This window comes from Tachysurus vachellii, chromosome 21 (genome assembly GCF_030014155.1).
Source record: "Tachysurus vachellii isolate PV-2020 chromosome 21, HZAU_Pvac_v1, whole genome shotgun sequence".
Classification (NCBI taxonomy): Eukaryota; Metazoa; Chordata; class Actinopteri; order Siluriformes; family Bagridae; genus Tachysurus; species Tachysurus vachellii.
In genome coordinates, this window is record NC_083480.1 from 15,872,604 (window position 1) to 15,890,963 (window position 18,360).

Genomic DNA, 18,360 nt, shown 5'->3' on the forward strand with positions numbered 1-18,360 from the left:
CGTCTCAGTCTGAGCCTCAGTCAGCCAAGTGGAAATAATAAGAACACTGTTTATGAACAAGTTCAATATAACAACCTAAGAAAGTACCTTCGAATGCTAGGGTAATTATGTGGAAACGAAAAAAAAAAAAAAAAGGGTTTGCCCTTGAACGTCAGCTCTCCTACTTAGGAATTCAGCTAGGCTTAATGATCCAGCAAAAAAAACACTGTCAGTTCTTTCAAATTTCAGCATAGCAAGAGTGGCCTGGTCCAAAATAGCTGCCTGGTCTCATTTTAGCTCTATATGGAACTGGATTTGGCAGCCAAAAGCTGCAATTTAATGCTATTCACACCCTCATTTTCTACCCATGATAATCTTTATTGAACTGTCTCATCATCATCATCATCACTCCGTATCTCTATAGTGTGGTTAAAAGGTCATCGGTAAGGGAAGACACTTCTTATGCAGGTCTTTGTTTACTTAGGATTGATTGATAAACACTTAGACACAAGGGCAAATGTTCAGCAGATTGCTTGTTGTTGTCCCGTGAGGAATCGTTTCTGACTTTCTATTTGTTAGTCTTTTCATTTCCTTATCTAGTCATTTGCAGCCAGCGTGCGAGCTGAAAAGACTCGCGTCCGATCGATTTTCGAGTCAATTATGGCCGTGTCTCTAGACTGTCAGCACTTTGCATGCAAGTTATAGCTTAGTTGTCCAGACAAGCAGCGATGCAACGCGTCAATCTCCAGGTGACATTCGTTTTCAGCTGGGAGATATTGTTTGGATTTTTATGGACTCTGGACTCAGGAAGATTAACTCTCCAGTTCTCTTGAAAATGGTGGTCGGGGATTTGCGCTTTGTTGTGGTGCAGCATATCAGGTGTAGAAGCTTTGCTCAATGCCACACGCCAAGCAATAACGTGAGTTAATGTCACGTTACTTATTCCATCCAGTTTCTTGATGCTGGGAAAACTATTTCATGGGAACTTTGGCTATGGCCCAAACCACACACGAGAAGAGAGGAAGTGAGTTATACAATACAGATCAGTGAAATACTTTTCATATCCCAGCTTAGGAAGTTGGGGTCAGAGCACAGGGTCAGCCATGACACAGTAGTCCTACAGAAGGGCTTTGTTCAAGGGCCCAACAGTGCCAGCATGGATGTGCTGAAGCCTGGACTCCGACCAACACCCCAGAGTCTTAACCTTCTGAGTCGCCACTTGTCCAATGGACCTAAAATAGGTAAAAGGTTATCTAGGGCAGGTTAGAGTTTGGACATATTGGACATACAAGTCAAGTCAAGACAAGAAGCTTTTATTGTCATTACAACCATATATAGCTGTTGCAGTACACAGTGACATGAGACGACGTTTCTCCAGGATCATAATGTTACATACAGTAGAACAAAGACAGGGCTAGGACTTAGTAAGTAGTCTTAGCCACATAAAGTGCAACTGGTGCAAACAGTGCAGGACAAGACAGACAAGACGGTGCAGGACAATACAAACAAGACAGTGCAGGACAAGACAGACAAGACAGTGCAGGACAATACAAACAAGACAGTGCAGGACAAGACAGAAAAGACAGGACAATACGAACAAGACAGTGCAGGACAAGACAGACAAGACAGTGCAGGACAAGACAGTGCAGGACAAGACAGACAAGACAGTGCAGGACAAGACAGTGCAGGACAAGACAGTGCAGGACAAGACAGACAAGACAGTGCAGGACAAGACAGTGCAGGACAAGACAGTGCAGGACAAGACAGACAAGACAGTGCAGGACAAGACAGTGCAGGACAAGACAGACAAGACAGTGTAGGACAATACAGACAAGACAGTGAAGGACAAGACAGTGCAGACAAAAGGTTAAAAGACAATACACAAAATACAAAAAAGACAATTAAAAGACAGTAAACAAAAAACAGCGCCGACCGACTAGTATCAATACTGTATGTAAATACTGTATGTTCAGACCATATTGCGTGCAGTAATACTAGAATGAACACAGTTTCTTAGCAGTGTTCAGCTAAGTGGACATAGTGGTCACAAATAGATACATAAATAGATACATACATAGGACATATTGGACATACATGGGTATGTGGTATGTGACAGGAAGTAAATCGTCTTCTAAAAACATTTTCCATGTTTTTTTGTTTTTCAGGTAAAGATCCTCTCTATGCAATGTTCTGATTCTCGAGCTGCAGAGTAAACAGTAATGTTTGATCTGTAATGATACTCATTATAACACCATGGAGAAGCCAAAATAAACATATCCACTGTTTGCAGTCATACGTCAGGTTTTTTTTTTTTCTTCATTTGAAGTCACAGACAAGTGTCCTTAAACTAGTGACCGAGTGACTGATCTGTACACATTCACGTACTATGAACTTCATCTTGTACTACCCTGTAAACGGCACAGCTACAGTATAAAGGTATCACATTGATTGCATTCAGTGATTTGCGATACAAATTTCATTTCTTTTGGTGGCTTGTGAGTCGGACGGTGTTATTTTTACTCAGACACAAATAGATGAGACACGATGAGACAGTCATTTGTGGAAAAACAGGTCCGGATGACCTGAAAATTACAGTATTTTTATAACATCCACCAGCCCAGACACACGTGAAGTTCATTTACAGCGAGTCTAGAAGAAGAGCAGAGGCTGATCCTGAGTCAGATCACCGGCAACCTCGTTTATTTGCCATGGCGTTCAGAGCCGCCTGCGATGCTACAACAGGGCGCTCAGGATCTCTGAACTCTGTTCACCTTCTTATCAAATCCTGAGCTGCGACAGCAGTGAGGTCAGTACGACAATCACGTTATCGGCCTCACCGACGGAATCGGGCTGTTTTGCGCTTTCAAGATTAAGCTACTGATTCGGATGTGTTTCAGGTTTGTTCAAGCTATTGTAAAGTTTATGCATGTTCTAACAAATCGGTTAATACTCAATGAACCAGATGTGTGACACAATAACAGAAGTACTGACAATAAAGTGCTGAACCAGAACCACCAGTCATCATCAGGCATATGCCAGATATTCCTTAAATGCTTTGTCCGACGAAGCAGGAATGAAATCGAGCTCATATTCTTCATCTGTAAAGTAGCCAAACAACTAAAGTAAGGACTGGATGTTATTTTTACAGAGGTAATTGTGAACAGACTCTTTATTGCAGCACATATTGTGCACTCAATGCGAAGTGCTTTGTTTTCCTCTCTCGGTTCATTTACTGTCCAACACTATGAAAGGAAAGAGAGCTCTTGAATGAACATAGTCAGTAACCATCGTACCACAATCATGGCTTGGTTAAAGCACTCACAAGTGCTCGTAACTGCTTTGTTCTTTTGAGGGACATAATTATTTCATCCTCTAATTACAGTACATTCGGTAAGCGGAAGAGTTGGATTTCATACAGGAAAAAAAAAACACCTGAAATTTGGAAATAGGTTCAGGTGTTGAGGTTTATCAGTACATCAGGTTCTATGCTCTAGCTCCAGCGCTATGAGTCACATCAGGCTAAGCGTTTGCCAAGAACACAGTTGGCTAATTTCCCACTGGTAGCAAAGCATGGTGGCTTGTGTTTGTCTGAACAGCATACCAGCTTTATCAGCAACATGGTGTTACATTAAAGAGGAATCCAGTCAGATGCTTACTTTCTAAATTCCAGCATGTGTGGAAGGACTGCAGTGTAAATGCAGCCAGTGGTCATGGACGAAGTACAGTAGGGCTGCAGTGTATAAATCTCTCGTTGCCAGCGGAAGGCATTTTTAAGACTTTAGTGATTCATCCTTCACCATATTCTCGAAGAAGGAGCTGACTGCATGTGTGGTGTGCAGAAAGAGAACAGAATGAATGCTTGACTTAAACACTGAGGACGTCCATCGTCTCCGTTATGCTGTGGTGGGACATTTATTTAGTTATGGTTTGGTTCCACTCACCCCCTTAGAGAGAAGCGTCACTGTAAATCAATCCAAATTCAATTTCCTGTATGCTATATCATATATTTATCCTAGTGGTCACTTCTAGCACGACTGCCCCATGACGTCCCCATCACAGGGCAGACTAAATTGACGCAGTTGTGGCTCAAGTGGTTAAGGCTCTGGGTTGTTGATCGGAGGATCGGGGTTCAAGCCCCAGCACTGCCAAGCTGCCACTGATGGGCTCTTGAGCAAGGCCCTCAACCCTCCCTGCTCCAGGGGCGCTGTATCATAGCTGCCCCTGCACTCTGACCCCAACCTCCTCAGTTGGGATATGTGAAGAAAAGAATTCCACTGTGCTGTAATGTATATGTGGTGATAATAAGGGCTTTCCTTCCTAAATGTTTTAATGAGGATGAAAATGATGCAAATCAAATGCTACGGCTTTTACAACCACCAGATCTCGACCCAGATGAACACCTTTCAGAGATTTTAGAGACCAACATACGCTACCATCAACAAAAAACACCAACTGAGAGAAGCTATTAAACTTAAACTATTAAACCTGTAAGGGTCCTCGAGTATCTTTGCACATGTGATAACTAACACGTAAAGACGTTGTAAAGACGAGCTCTAATAAGAGCACTTCAAACTGAAGTGAAATGAGAAGTGCCGTAATGCATTCGCTCTTCTTTGTGTCTGTGAGCAATTTGGGAGCAACGTTCTGCATTGAGAACGTCAAATGAATGACCCTAATATATAGCGAGCTGCAGTAATGAATATGTAACGTGATGCTACGTGCTACGTATGCTAAATATGTATGCTACGAAAGCTTTTCTCTGACTCGTGAAAAGAGAGAAAGTTTGGTGTGAGTTTGGCATTTTTTCATTTCACGTGCTCAGTAAAATGCTGTGATGTACAGTATGTACCACTGAAGGGAATATTTATTATGGTGGATTTCTCATAGGATACAGTAAGGTGTTGAGATCTCACCTAAATCAGGGTTGGATGTAATGCTCTGTGACGTGAGCTGAGGCGAGCTACTCGTATGCTCCAGCGCTATTTGTGTGCGAGCCTGCAAGCAAACGAGATGCCCTTTTCCAAAGGAGCTCAGCATACAGTTTGCCCTCTCCTGCTCCTCTGATTAAATCAAAAAGCTACTGTTTACACTGTGGCAAGCTTGTTTTAGCGATTATTGATTCAGATCGGATTAAACAGGCTTTGCATTAGAAGAGGGTGTGTACCGACACTGACGAAGGAAGCAGACAGAATTATTTATGTGTCTCTCATTTTCTCTCTCTCCCTGATGGAGCCTCATGTATACACATTGTCTTGTGATGACCAATGGACCCATAGACAATCCCAGAATATGTTAAGACAAAGCCTCAGGGGTTGCAGTTGTCTGTAAGGATGAATCACCGGCTGTGAAAGGGAGACATAGAGAGAGAGAGAGAGAATATATCAGCTGAATGATGTTATTTAAATCTCTTACTATATTTGGCTTACTCCATGAAACAGTAATCAGTTCATCATTTGCATGTTTAATATGTAAATGCTAATGCTAATGCTAATATGTAAATGCTAATTTCCATAGCATCTCCATATATAATAACACTCATGTCATTTTTTTTTTTACACTCTGCACTCACAGGAGTCTGGAAACATTATATGACCTTTAATAATATTATCTGACTTCTTTTCTCACCCATAAAAATAACCACAGGTAGTAAATTCAAATCTAAATGTATACGTTGGTAAAGATTCCATGCAGGAAAAATAGAAGTATAAAGGCTCTAAGAAACACTTGGTGTTTTCTAAAGTCTGCTGTTGAAACAGTAATATAAACACTAAAACAGATGATGTCTAAAATGTCTGGAGTTTTATTTTATTTATTGTGTTCCTAGCAGGGGTCACGGTGGCTTAGCGGTTAGCACGTTCGCCTCACACCTCCAGGGTTGGGGGTTCAATTCCCGCCTCCGTGTGTGGAGTTTGCATGTTCTCCCCGTGCCTCGGGGGTTTCCTCCGGGTACTCCGGTTTCCTCCCCGGTCCAAAGACATGCATGGTAGGTTGATTGGCATCTCTGGAAAATTGTCCGTAGTGTGTGATTGTGTGAGTGAATGAGAGTGTGTGTGTGCCCTGTGATGGGTTGGCACTCCGTCCAGGGTGTATCCTGCCTTGATGCCCGATGACGCCTGAGATAGGCACAGGCTCCCCGTGACCCGAGGTAGTTCGGATAAGCGGTAGAAAACGAGTGAGTGAGTGTTCCTAGCCCAGGTCGGGGCAGGTGAACGTTTTAGTGCTCAAGCGCATTACAGCGAGCGTGTACGTATTAAATGGCGATGTGTGAGCATCATGAACTCATCCCCATCTCTGTGATTTCTACAGACTGCTCAGCGGTACAACTGTTCGTAACAACTGTACTACACGCTGCTCGTGTCCTTCTGAATAGTGCTAAAGACCGACACGCTCATTTGTGGTCTGCTTGTCGTTATATTTTTTCCTGTAGCTGTAGGATGTAGTGCCTCAACAGTGATGGTTCTGGGTTACTGATCAGAAGGTTGGGGGTTCGAGGCCCCAGTACTGCCAAGCTGCCCCTGTTAGTCTCTTAAGTAACGCCCTTAACCAAACCTTTTCCAGGGCTGTTGTATCATGGATGAACATGTCATGTATACTTAACAAAATAAAGGCTGATTCTTCTGTACTTCTCAGCTACAGTAAGATCCTTCGTCTCTTGACCTGCTGTATGTTTGTTGTGGTTATGAATGAACTGGAATGGACAGACTCCAGTGCGCTGTTTTGTGGTTAATGATTGACTTGTTCTGTCTGCTATGGGAAGATCTACTGATCTCCATTCAAATTGGTTAACCTTGTTAAGCCATCTGAGTAAACTGATGTACGGTAAAGATTATGACCTGACTTATCAGAGCAGCGGAGGCACTTTATACCGAGTCATTAAAAAAAAGAACAGATATCGGCAGCTATCGCTCGTCACAGGATGTACCGTATAGATGCTCGTTTTTACCTCAGCAGCAGCAGCATATGAGCTGTGACCCAGTTTAGTTGTGGGAATTTCCCGGGTTGTGTGTGACGAACTTTACATGACCTCGCAAGAGGCTCGTTCTGTCTCGGTCACGAGTCAGCCGTCTAGACGCTTCTGAAACTTCCTCTTCTTAAGGCTCATACAAACACTGTGGAAAAAAACACACGAGTTATGAGCAGTTCGTGTGTTTTAATCCATCCAACCACCTCAGAACCTTTCAGACACTGTAACCCACGGGTGTCAAACTCGATGTGTAACATTACAATTAGTCCAATGTGAACTGGTTTGGATTAAAAAAAGTATCAGAACGTCCGATCTATCATGGTGGCTATCAAGGACGATTTAACGCTTAATATGACGGAAAGCGCAGCGTCGACTGCTTTTAGATCGATAACATAAATAAACCGAGTGTTTTTATCTCACATGCATAATAACTGATTACGTTTCATTATAGACTCGGTTTCAGTTGCGCAAGCATTCCATGACCTTGATGATGCAAGTAGCCACAGCTGAAGCTTAAGATTAACAGATGCTTAAGATTAACAGATTTTTTTTTTTTTTTCCAGTTTGTGGAAATGTGTTTGCGATGCGATTTGTGTTACATAGAGATTAGAGATGCAAAGTGTTGCTCTTTCCCATGATATACTGTACAGTTGTGGTTTCTTGGTTACTGTCTGTTTTGTTTTTTTATTAGACACATCTGCATGCTGAGTTTTGCATCATTGCTGATTTGTACCCCGGATTATGTAGAAAGATTTGAATCAGATATGCTGGAGGAAACCGTGGCTTGAGAAATAGGCCAAGGATTTGCAGTTTGCAATAAAAAAAAAACAAAAACAAAAAACCACACACGGTAGCATTCGGCGGTGGTTAACGAAGGAGAACGTTTTTTGCTTGAGTCGTGCTGCTTTGAAGCGTGGAGATTGGGATCGAGTGCAATCTACATGTGCTGTGACACTAAGAGCCTTTAAGCGAGCGTGGCCGCTACGCAGACCTCCGATAACCTCCTTAAACACTGGCCTTGTTTTTTGTTAGCTTTTTTTCACGATGAGTGCTGGAAAAAAAAATCAAAGCATGCATGCGGTAATTTTAGCAGCTCCACACGACCCTTTGTTGGCCAGAGACTGGAACAGAATGGAATTTGAAACGTTTTAGCTAAAAATGTTTCCATGGTAAAGGTGTTTTTTGCAGAAACGTTTCAGATTTCGTTCTGTTCTCCGACTTCAGAGGTTCTCCGACTGCAGGTGAGTGAGTGGCAGTGATCATCATGCACACACACGTGCAAACGCACACATGCAAACACACACGTGCAAACACACACGTGCAAGGAAAATTGTATGTCTGAAACCCATAACCTTGTTGTTTTTTTTACACTTGAGGAACCAACAAACACACACACACACACACACACACACACACATACACACACTTTTAGTATTCATTTTAAAAGGTACAGCTGCAACAGCTGATTGGTGCCGAATGAAATTTCTTTTCTTGTTAGTACGCTACTATTTGTGTGTGTGTGTGTGTGTGTGTGTGTGTTCACGTTATCTCTATGTAGTTTTCCTAATTGTTTGAGACTCAGAGTGCTCTACATTACCTTACTGAAGGCTGGAGCTGTTTATACACACTACAGATCTTTAGGTCAGCTGATAAACACCATCACAGAGCCTCAGACTGCACCAACACTGGATGCTCCATTTCCGGAGTGTTTCATTTTATTTTATTTTATTTTTTTTTGGATGCTCTTCCATCTGATCGCTTTGCTGAATTAAACTGGGTGATCATTTCATGCTCAACCGATCCGATAAAGGACGGATAGTCATTTTTAGAAACTTTATTTATGACGGATATGATGGTGAAATGTGACCTCACGCTGTATAAACGCTGACATTTTGAGGAACAAATACGGGATCAACGTTACTGCTTCAGTGAGCTTTTCACTACATACTGTAGACTTGCGAAACCTTTCTTACCAAGTAACGGGAACATTTTCATGAGTTAACGCTGCTTAACATAAACAAAAACTTAATACTGACTTCTGTTCATCATTCCGCTCATGATTAGACCCATCAGGAACATCTGCCCATCGTGAACAGGGAGATGGGATGTGTATGATATCAAATAAAAAAATTAAAATAAAAGAGCATATGAAAGTGACGTGACATACGGCTAAGTACGGTGACCCATACTCAGAACTCGTTTTCTGCATTTAACCCATCCAAGGTGCACACACACAGCAGTGAACACACACCGTGAACACACACACACAGCAGTGAACACACACCGTGAACACACACCCGGAGCAGTGGGCAGCCATTTATGCTGCGGCGCCCGGGGAGCAGTTGGAGGGGGTCGGTGCCTTGCTCAAGGGCACCTCAGTCGTGGTATTGCCGGCCCGAGACTCGAACCCACAACCTTAGGGTTAGGAGTCAAACTCTCTAACCATTAGGCCATGACTTCCCACATATGTTTATCAGAACAACAAATTTGTTAGTCTAAGTAGATTAAAGTATGTAAGCGTTTTACTCTGTTTAATATATTTCATTTTCTTGTGAAGAGTAAGTAAGCCGTTTTAGCCATCGTTCAGTTTTAGTTACATTCACCTTGTATATTTGGTCCTAAATAACGATAACTGCATGACTGTCATTTCTGTATCATTCCATCTTCTTTTTCAATTCATACTCTCTCTTGGTGGATTCACAGGTGTTAGGGTTCCACAGGTGTTAGGGGTTCCACAGGTGTTAGGGTTCCACAGGTGTTAGGGTTCCACGTGTTAGGGTTCCACAGGTGTTAGGGTTCCACAGGTGTTAGGGTTCCACAGGTGTTAGGGTTCCACAAGTGTTAAGGTTCCACAGGTGTTAGGGTTCCACGGGTGTTAGGGTTCCACGGGTGTTAGGGTTCCACAGGTGTTAGGGTTCCACAGGTGTTAGGGTTCCACAAGTGTTAGGGTTCCACAGGTGTTAGGGTTTCTGAAAGCAGAGAGATGAAGATACACAATATGTCCAGTTGTACAGGCATCTTATTGTACAAGCTAAAGCAAGTCTGTAAAACGATTTGTTTTCTTAGACACACGTGTAAGTAAAGTGGGTGTTGATTTTTACAAAGATTATTCTGTGTGTGTGTGTGTGTGTGTGTGTGTGTGTGTTCAGTTTAGGCAGTGTGGTAACCCCTAAAGGATTCCTATGAGGTGATTCCCACCTCAGCCTCCCTCAGGTCCCCCACCTAACGTCAGCAGCACCACGACTAAGGGATGTCACAGGCGCTTCTTCTGGGCCTGTTCATTTTCCTCTCCTGCACTCAGGTCAGCCTAAATATCTCTCTGTCTCCCTCCATTCTAAATAGCCTCTTGAAGATCGTCGAAATCCGTCTTCACGCTTTCTGCATATCAACAACAGATTAAATTTACAAAGGAACCGAATGAATTATTAATAAGAGGAATAAAACACACACTCGAATCAAATATAAGATTGTGAGAAAAGCCGCCGACTCGTTGGTCCCTGCAGACGTGTTTCCAGCTCTATCTGCCTGGGTAATGAGACACACAGCCATGAGACATACAGTGGAGTGTTGTTTACCAACAAGACAACAGGATTTTCCAAATCTATACATTGCTTAAAGGTGGGGTCTCCGTTGTTTGAAAGCCAATGTTGACATTTGAAATCACCAAAACAAACACGCCCCTAACCCAAATGGGTCCCACCCCTGTATCGATAGCTCCGCCCACACATACATACGTAACCCAGGCAACTAATGGAAAGAAATGTGTCTTTATCATAGCTGAAGGGAAGAACAATACGATTGCAGATAAATAAACAAGCAAAAATGACACACAAGCATAATCATGTAAAGGACAAAGGCATATATTAGTTCTGTGTAACAAAACAAAACCAACGTTACTCACCTATCGAGAAGGAAAAAAGCGCCTCGGCGTCTTAAGTAAAGTTGGTCACATATTCACAGATTGGAGTTTCCCGAGTCAATAACTCCTGAGCTAAACACTGTTACTACACAAAACACGGTTGTAGCTGCGTCTCTACATTACTACGATAGAAAAGAGGTGTTATTTGTGTAGTAACAGCGTTTAGCTCAGGAGTTATTGACTCAGGAAACTCCAATCTGTGAATATGTGACCAACTTCCTGCTCCTTCAGTTCTCTCCAGCGCTGGAAAGCTGATCCTATATTAACACGTCCTACTTCTTACCTTATCGTAAGCCTTTCTTCACTTTCTTTCTTTGTTTTTATCCTCCATGTCGGTGTTAAAACCGCTTTCTGCTAATGTCACACATGCGCACTGAACACTCTCTCCGCCCATATTGACAAGACACGCCCCTTTCTGCTCATTGGCTACAAGTTAGTTTTGTTTTTGTTTTGTTTGGCGGCCCAACGCAGTTTTCTGAAGCATTTCTCAAACAACGGAGACCCCACCTTTAAGAGAAGGCCATCAACTTGAAAGAAATGTGTGTATCACCAGACACACAGTAGACATGAAAGCAAAGGTCCTGTTAATAACAAGTTTATAGCAGCGATCAACAGCCTCTTATTTTACTCTCTTTAATTTAAAAAGAGAAACTGAACTCCTAAACAATTCACTGTAATGTTACAGCTTTACCTCTATCTGTTTCAGCAATAAAAGCATTAGCATAGAATTCGGTCCTGCGGTGCTTGGCTTCTTTTTAATCGTCGCGTTGTCGTCCCTGCTTGTCTCACAGGTGTCTTCTGCCATGTCCATGAAACTTTTAATGAAAGAGTGGATAAATTACCAAGATGAGTGTCTCAAGAATATCAGCAGAGAAACACCAGTCACAGGTGAGCTTCTTTCTGGGTTTCCTTTCAGAGCTGTGCCTACTGTAGGAGGACTGATGGTCTGATCAAAGACCCTTTAACTTCGTTTGAACTCCACGCTACCTACTAGGCTTCTGTAGCACCCTCAGGAAAGCCAACCTCTGATTAGAGATCAGACTTTTATTTAAGAACAGATTCTTTCTTTTGATGCTCTTCCATTTGAGGCAATTTTATGGCCCATACTGTATATCCAACAAAAACAGTACGGTTGTGTCCAGAAATCTGAAAATAAACAGGTTTTAGAGGTTTAAAGGACTTTTAAAAGAAAGTGTTAAAAGAAAGAAAGGAAATGTTCAATATCGTTATTTAAACGTATTACCCATTTAAAATGTAAGCGCTGTGTAATACTGACCGTTTTACTATTTGATGGTCATAAAAGGTCAGATTTTATGCATAGCGTGTGTTTAGACGCCGCTGCAGTGGATTTGATATATCGTTACTCGTAAGTATTGCGTGTTGGTTCAATACTCAATGCTTATTCATTCTGATCCCAACATCCGATCCCAGGTGGTACTATGTCCTGGTGCAGAGGAAATCTAAGCTCTCAAACCGGTGAGAGAAGATACTTTTACTATTTATTCATTCCATAGCTGCTTCAAGATATTTTATGACTTGAAGCTGGTTCAAATCACCTCAAATCATAGTGGTTACTCAAAAGGCTTGAGCTACCGTATTTTCCGCACTATAAAGCGCACCGAATTAAAAGGCGCAGTCTCAATTACGGGGTACAGGATTTTTAAGTATTTCTGTACTTAACCCATACATAAGGCGTGTCGTATTATAAGGCGCATGCTAAAACATACGGTCTACAAAAAAAAAAGCTAACGGAAGCAAAACAGTGAGTTTAGTTCAACTTTATTCTACTATTTAACAATACAAACACATTATTTTTTAATCAATCTTCTCCCACAAATCCGTCAAAGTCCTCATCTACTGTGTCTTCTTAACTTGGCGCAGTTCATTTTCGAGCTTCCTCCACTTCCGAACCATAGATTCATTGATGTTGAATTCTTTCGCAGCTGCTCTATTCCCATTTACCGCGTAACTGATAGCCTGTAGTTTGAATTGTGCCTCGTAAGCATGTCTCTTCACTGGTGCCATTTTCAGCGGTCCTTAGACAAACAAATGTTGTCTTTTTCTTCTTCTGATTTTTATTGGTGGATGGCAAACCAACTTAAGGTGCATTTACTGCCACCTACTGGACTGGAGTGTGGAGCGCATAATGGTTAGGAAGAAACAAATCAGACGGAATCCTCGTATCTCCAAAACTGTTATTTTTCAGGAAATTAAAAAAACGCCGTACCTTATCTGCAGTACACAGGGTTTAGTCCACGTTGCAGTGGATTGTCTTGCACTAAATTCCTGTCCTCAGACGAGCACCAGAACTAGCGGGGGTCAAGATTTTTTTTTCTTTGAGCCCAGTGTTTTGAAGACATTTACCTCAGAAGACGTGTTGATTCGTTGCGACTCTTCTTGAGGAGAAATATGCCGTGAAGCTCTCCCGCGGAGTGAGGAAGAGGTGGATAGTTGAAGTGTCCAATGGAGTTATGAGATTTGCGCTCAAGCTATTTTCAAGACTTTAGATTGGTTAATAACTTGTAAAAATAACAGACCCATGTGGGGACTGACCAATAGCATCCATATGTGAAAAAATATGAAATTGACCAAATTTGGACAAATTTGGACATAACTCAGTGCACACATTAGGCGCACCGGATTATTAGGTGCACGGACGATTTTTGAGAAAATTTAAAGCTTTTAGGTGCGCCTTATAGTGCGGAAAATACAGTACTTTTTCAGAATTTGATCATTACAAAGGTTTTGTAATGTGGCATTCTGGATTCGATCCAAGGATGTATCAGCAAGCAAGACGCCCACCAAACAGGAGTGAATTGTAGTACTCGAGTCTCATTATATCAAGAGACCTGTGTAGACAAAGTATAGTATAAAGATTAGGGGGAAACCATACGTGATCTCTGACTCCTGATTATACTGTACATGGCTATAGCGGCACCCTGTAACCGCTGAGAGGCGAAGTGCAGTAGCAGGAAGAAATGTTGCTGACCCGTTCCACTTGGTCCTCGATCACGTTTATTGGCGAGACGACATACATGTTGTGCAGACTGACGAAAACTACAAACTCATAAACAAAAAAGCATACGATGATCATGCAAAACACTAAAGACACACTTGTTGTCTGATTATGTTGAAGTCTATGTGAAAGCCCTCTTAAAATACATCAATAAAGATTCCGGTCAACAGAAAGTAAGCTTTCCCACTTACTTCCCCCCCTCTTGGTCTACACACTACCAATCAGGAAATGGAGTGATACACCTGAACCCAATAAAGCACCATGACCCGGAAATGCATTCCCAAAATACAAAATAAAAGTCAAACATATAGTGTACTTACAAAGGCTTTGTTTTGCAGGTCTTGTGTGTAATAGGACGTTTGATAAATACGCCTGCTGGCCGGACGGTTTGCCCAACACCACGGTGAGCGTCCCTTGCCCCAAGTACCTGCCCTGGCACACAAAAGGTGAGAGTCCACGTGTGTGAGCCGGAAAAATGATACAAATGATTTTTGCTTTGCATTTTCTGCAACAGCATCGTGACTCTTTGTGTTTTCCAGTCCAACATGGCCTGGTTTATCTGGAGTGCAATGCTGACGGTCAGTGGGCCAAACAGAAGAATGCGAATGAGTGTGAAAATAACGATCGGGCCCAGAACGACACGGTATGTCTAAAAATGCTTTAGTGAAACCACATCATTGCACTTACAATATGTACTGTGAAAAAAATGATGTATGTATGACTATTTCTGCTTCTGTGTTTACAGCAATATTATTTCACGGTCCTCAGTAAATTCAGGATCATATACACTGTTGGTTATTCCCTCTCACTGGGAGCGCTGGTGCTGGCACTCGGTATCCTTGTGGCCTTCAGGTAAGTCATGCCTTCGGATTATTAGTGCATGGGGAGCCATAAACATCCTACAGTCAACACCATTGTGTGATGATACATTAAATGGACATATATATTACTTTGGGGTTTTCCCCAAGGATCAATAGAGGAGTTCCAGTCATATTGTCTTTGTACATGCGCTCATTAGACTTAATCACCTGTGGTCATGTAAACATCCCTGAGCTCCAGAATGACTAAAAATATGTGATATTTTCAGGAAGCTGCACTGCATGAGGAACAACATTCACATGAACCTGTTTGCCTCCTTCATCCTGCGAGCCGCCACCATTTTCATCAAAGACGCCTTGTTGGAGAAACCCAACATCAACCCGAGCACCACCACGGACCTTGAGATGGACCTGTTTGTCAGGAACGAGGTCTGAATCCACCATGTTTCTATATCCTGTACATTTTATTATTGTCCTTGTCCACTGTAATTCAAGAGGACACCATGTTTGATGCTTTTTTATGACTTTTTAAATATATATATATATATATATATATATATATATATATATATATATATATATATATATATACACACACACACCACACACATAGAGAGAGAGAGATAGAGAGAGAGAGACTGAGAGAGAGATTGAGAGAGAGAGAGAGAGAGAGAGAGAGACAGACAGAGAATGAGAGAGAGAGATATTGAGAGACAGAGAGAGACAGATATTGAGAGAGAGAGAGAGACAGAGAGAGACAGACAGAGAGAGAGAGAGAGAGACAGAGAGAGAGTCAGAAAGAGAGAGCGAGAGAAAGAGAGAGAGAGAAAGAGAGAGAGTCAGAGAGTGAGAGAGAGATTGAGAGACAGAGAGAGCGAGACAGAGAGAGACAGAGAGAGAGAAAGAGAGAGAGAGAGACAAAGAGAGAGTGAGATATTGAGAGAGAGAGAGTGAGAGAGACAGAGAGAGAGAGAGCACGAGGTCTATAATTGTTTATTCCCTTTTTCTACACACTGTAATCGTATGTCCCCTGTTAGACATATCCGACAAACATTCCAGCAGCTTAATACATTAAATTTGTGGTCATTTGCTTGTCTCGTCCTGAGGGAGGAATCAAAACAACATCCTTTGTAATACTAGATAATTGTCTTTAATTGTTAGTTACAATAAGGTTAATCAGGGCAGTGCTTTCAAAAGGAAGTGTTATTTAAATATGGTTTGTGAGTGTTATTTCTGTTTACTGTATACTGTTTACACAGCAAGGCGTTTTCATTGTTATAAGTAGATCTATTTTCTTTATTGTTATAACGCTGCATTCAGAGACACCATTTCTTAAAGCCTTTCTTAAAGATGTTGTAATTACTCCCTACTTTCTTTATAAACCCTTTCTTTTACATTCCTTTTCTATTTTATTTTCATTTGTACTATTTACTTTGTATGTTGTCTAGGTTTTACAGATGGATGTTGGCTGTAGGATTGCTGTAGTGATGATGCAGTACAGTATCATAGCAAACAGCCACTGGCTGCTGGTGGAGGGAATATACCTGCACAACCTGCTGGCAGTCACGGTGCTGACCGAAGGGAACCACTTCAGCGTCTACCTGTGTATCGGCTGGGGTGAGGCCTTCACTGACCTGGCTTGGAAACGTTCACAGATTTGAGGCTATATTCAATACATATCTATATATGTAGCATGATCAAAATAAATCTCTGTTCAGATTTAAACCCAAACTATTCCCCTCAAAACAGCTGTAGAATCGGTAGCAGTGTCAGCATGGTGTGCTAACTCTGACTTCGACATTTTAATCTTAGCTACATCACTCCAGTTCGAAATTGGTCTTAAAGGTGAGGTGTGCGATGTTTAAAAGCCAATGTTGACATTTGAAATCACCAAAACAAACACGCCCCTAACCCATTGATAATTAATAAAAAAATTGATAATTTTTATCAATAAATGAACACAATGATTAATACTATGGTAATACAGATGTGTTTTTGTAGTACTGTGTGTTGTACCGTGAAAGTTTTAGCTCCGTTTCACGCGGAAGACGACGTTCGACACTTAGAACCCGAGGCAGAGGTAACGACAGAGGGTTAATGTCAGACATGCGCACTGTACACTCTCTCCGCCACATATTGACAAGACACGCCTCTTTCTGCTGATTGGCTACACGTTTGTTTTGTTAGTCAGCCCGACTCAGTTTTCTGAAGCATTTCTCATACATCGTGCACCGCACCTTTAACCAGAGTACCATCTTGTTTTCCAAATTAAAACCTCTCACTTGTGTGACTTTTGTGAAAAAAAAAAACCTGCAACTCTTCCACCCAAATATTCCGATACACCCCTAGTGTACATTTTTTAATAATTAGTACGTGTCATTCCGCTCAGATATAATGGTTTCCAAATAATGTTTGTGTTCTGTGTTGTTTCTCTTTCCAACAGGAGCTCCACTGATCTTTGTTCTACCCTGGGTCATCGTGAAATATATCTACGAGAACGAGAAGTAAGTTCTTAATACATCTCGAAATATGAAGTGTCAGTTCAATTTTACCTTCTCAAAACTTCCAGTGTGCATTAAGGAGGTCTGTAACCTGTAAAATCTGTAACTAGTGTTAATTTCGTCACCTATTTTTAATTTAGTCTTCGTCTTAGTCTTGTGCCAAATGTCCTTGTTAGTTTGAGTCATATTTAGTCATTCACATATCTTTTTTTGTTTGTCAAGTTTTAGTCAACTAAAAGTCTTTTAATTTTAGTCTAGTTTTAGTCAAAAGAAAACTCAAGGTATCTTAGTCAAGTTTTAGTCAACTAAAAGTCTTTTAATTTTAGTCTAGTTTTAGTCAAAAAATTGTAGTCTTTTTTAAAATAACACATTATTACTGAGATTATTACTGATAAACATTTCAGTAAAAAAAATGTGTTTCACATACTGTATGTTTCACTCGAACTTGACTACACATCACATTTTTTACTTTATTGATGCTGCTTTTAATCGTAATGCAAAGACCGGTCATCGGGACATAAGCTGTCATGTACAATAAAAGAGCCTGTAAAATTCCGTCATTTCCTGTTTAAAAGTAGTTTTTGGCGCGTTTTGCAAGCATGGAGGCGCCATGTTGTCTGTTAGCGCACGTGATAACAGGAAGCAACGTCATACGCAGATGACGACAAGGAGGTTACTGTGGTGCATAAAGCGAGTTACCCCTCCCACTTCTGCTACTTTTACTGAGATGTCTTGTCCCGTGCGAATTGGCCAATTTATATTACAGACGTCCTGAGGTAAAATTGCATTACTCCACGTCCCCACGTAAAACTAATCCTGTCCGAATAGGGCTTATGTCATGAAAAAAAGGTTGTTGACGAACATATTTCGTCTCATCTCGTCTGACGAAATTAACACTATCTGTAACCTGATGTTTTTTTTCTGACAGAGATGTCTTCAGGACAGAGGAGCCCTTTGTGTTAGGGAAACACCACAAATCTTTAAATTAAGGGTTCCTCTGGGGAAACAAACCAAAGAACCGTATAAGGATCTAAATTTAACCTATTTTTAAAAAGTGTTTCTCAGAATTAATGTCAGTTCCTATTTTTGTCTCAAAGAACATGGTGAAGTGCTTCTTGTCAGATGCCGAGTGAGTTCATTACGTGTTTAAAACAGCATCCAGC

General features: G+C 41.4%; 1 protein-coding gene across 4 annotated transcripts in view; it reads left to right on the forward strand.

The window, feature by feature from the left end:
- Positions 1-18,360, forward strand: part of gcgra (glucagon receptor a) — a 72,511-nt gene that overhangs the window by 42,783 nt on the left and 11,368 nt on the right. For 3 of the 4 annotated variants that reach the window (XM_060897328.1, XM_060897327.1, XM_060897329.1), the window contains 8 exons: positions 10,093-10,244; positions 11,654-11,750; positions 14,217-14,324; positions 14,418-14,521; positions 14,624-14,730; positions 14,966-15,125; positions 16,145-16,313; positions 17,140-17,200. In XM_060897328.1, the coding sequence (XP_060753311.1) occupies positions 10,194-10,244; positions 11,654-11,750; positions 14,217-14,324; positions 14,418-14,521; positions 14,624-14,730; positions 14,966-15,125; positions 16,145-16,313; positions 17,140-17,200 (857 nt within the window). In that variant the 5' untranslated portion in view covers positions 10,093-10,193. Of the gene's footprint in view, positions 1-8,159; positions 8,185-10,092; positions 10,245-11,653; positions 11,751-14,216; positions 14,325-14,417; positions 14,522-14,623; positions 14,731-14,965; positions 15,126-16,144; positions 16,314-17,139; positions 17,201-18,360 lie in introns of those variants that run through there. The other variant, XM_060897330.1, reaches the window with a different exon arrangement.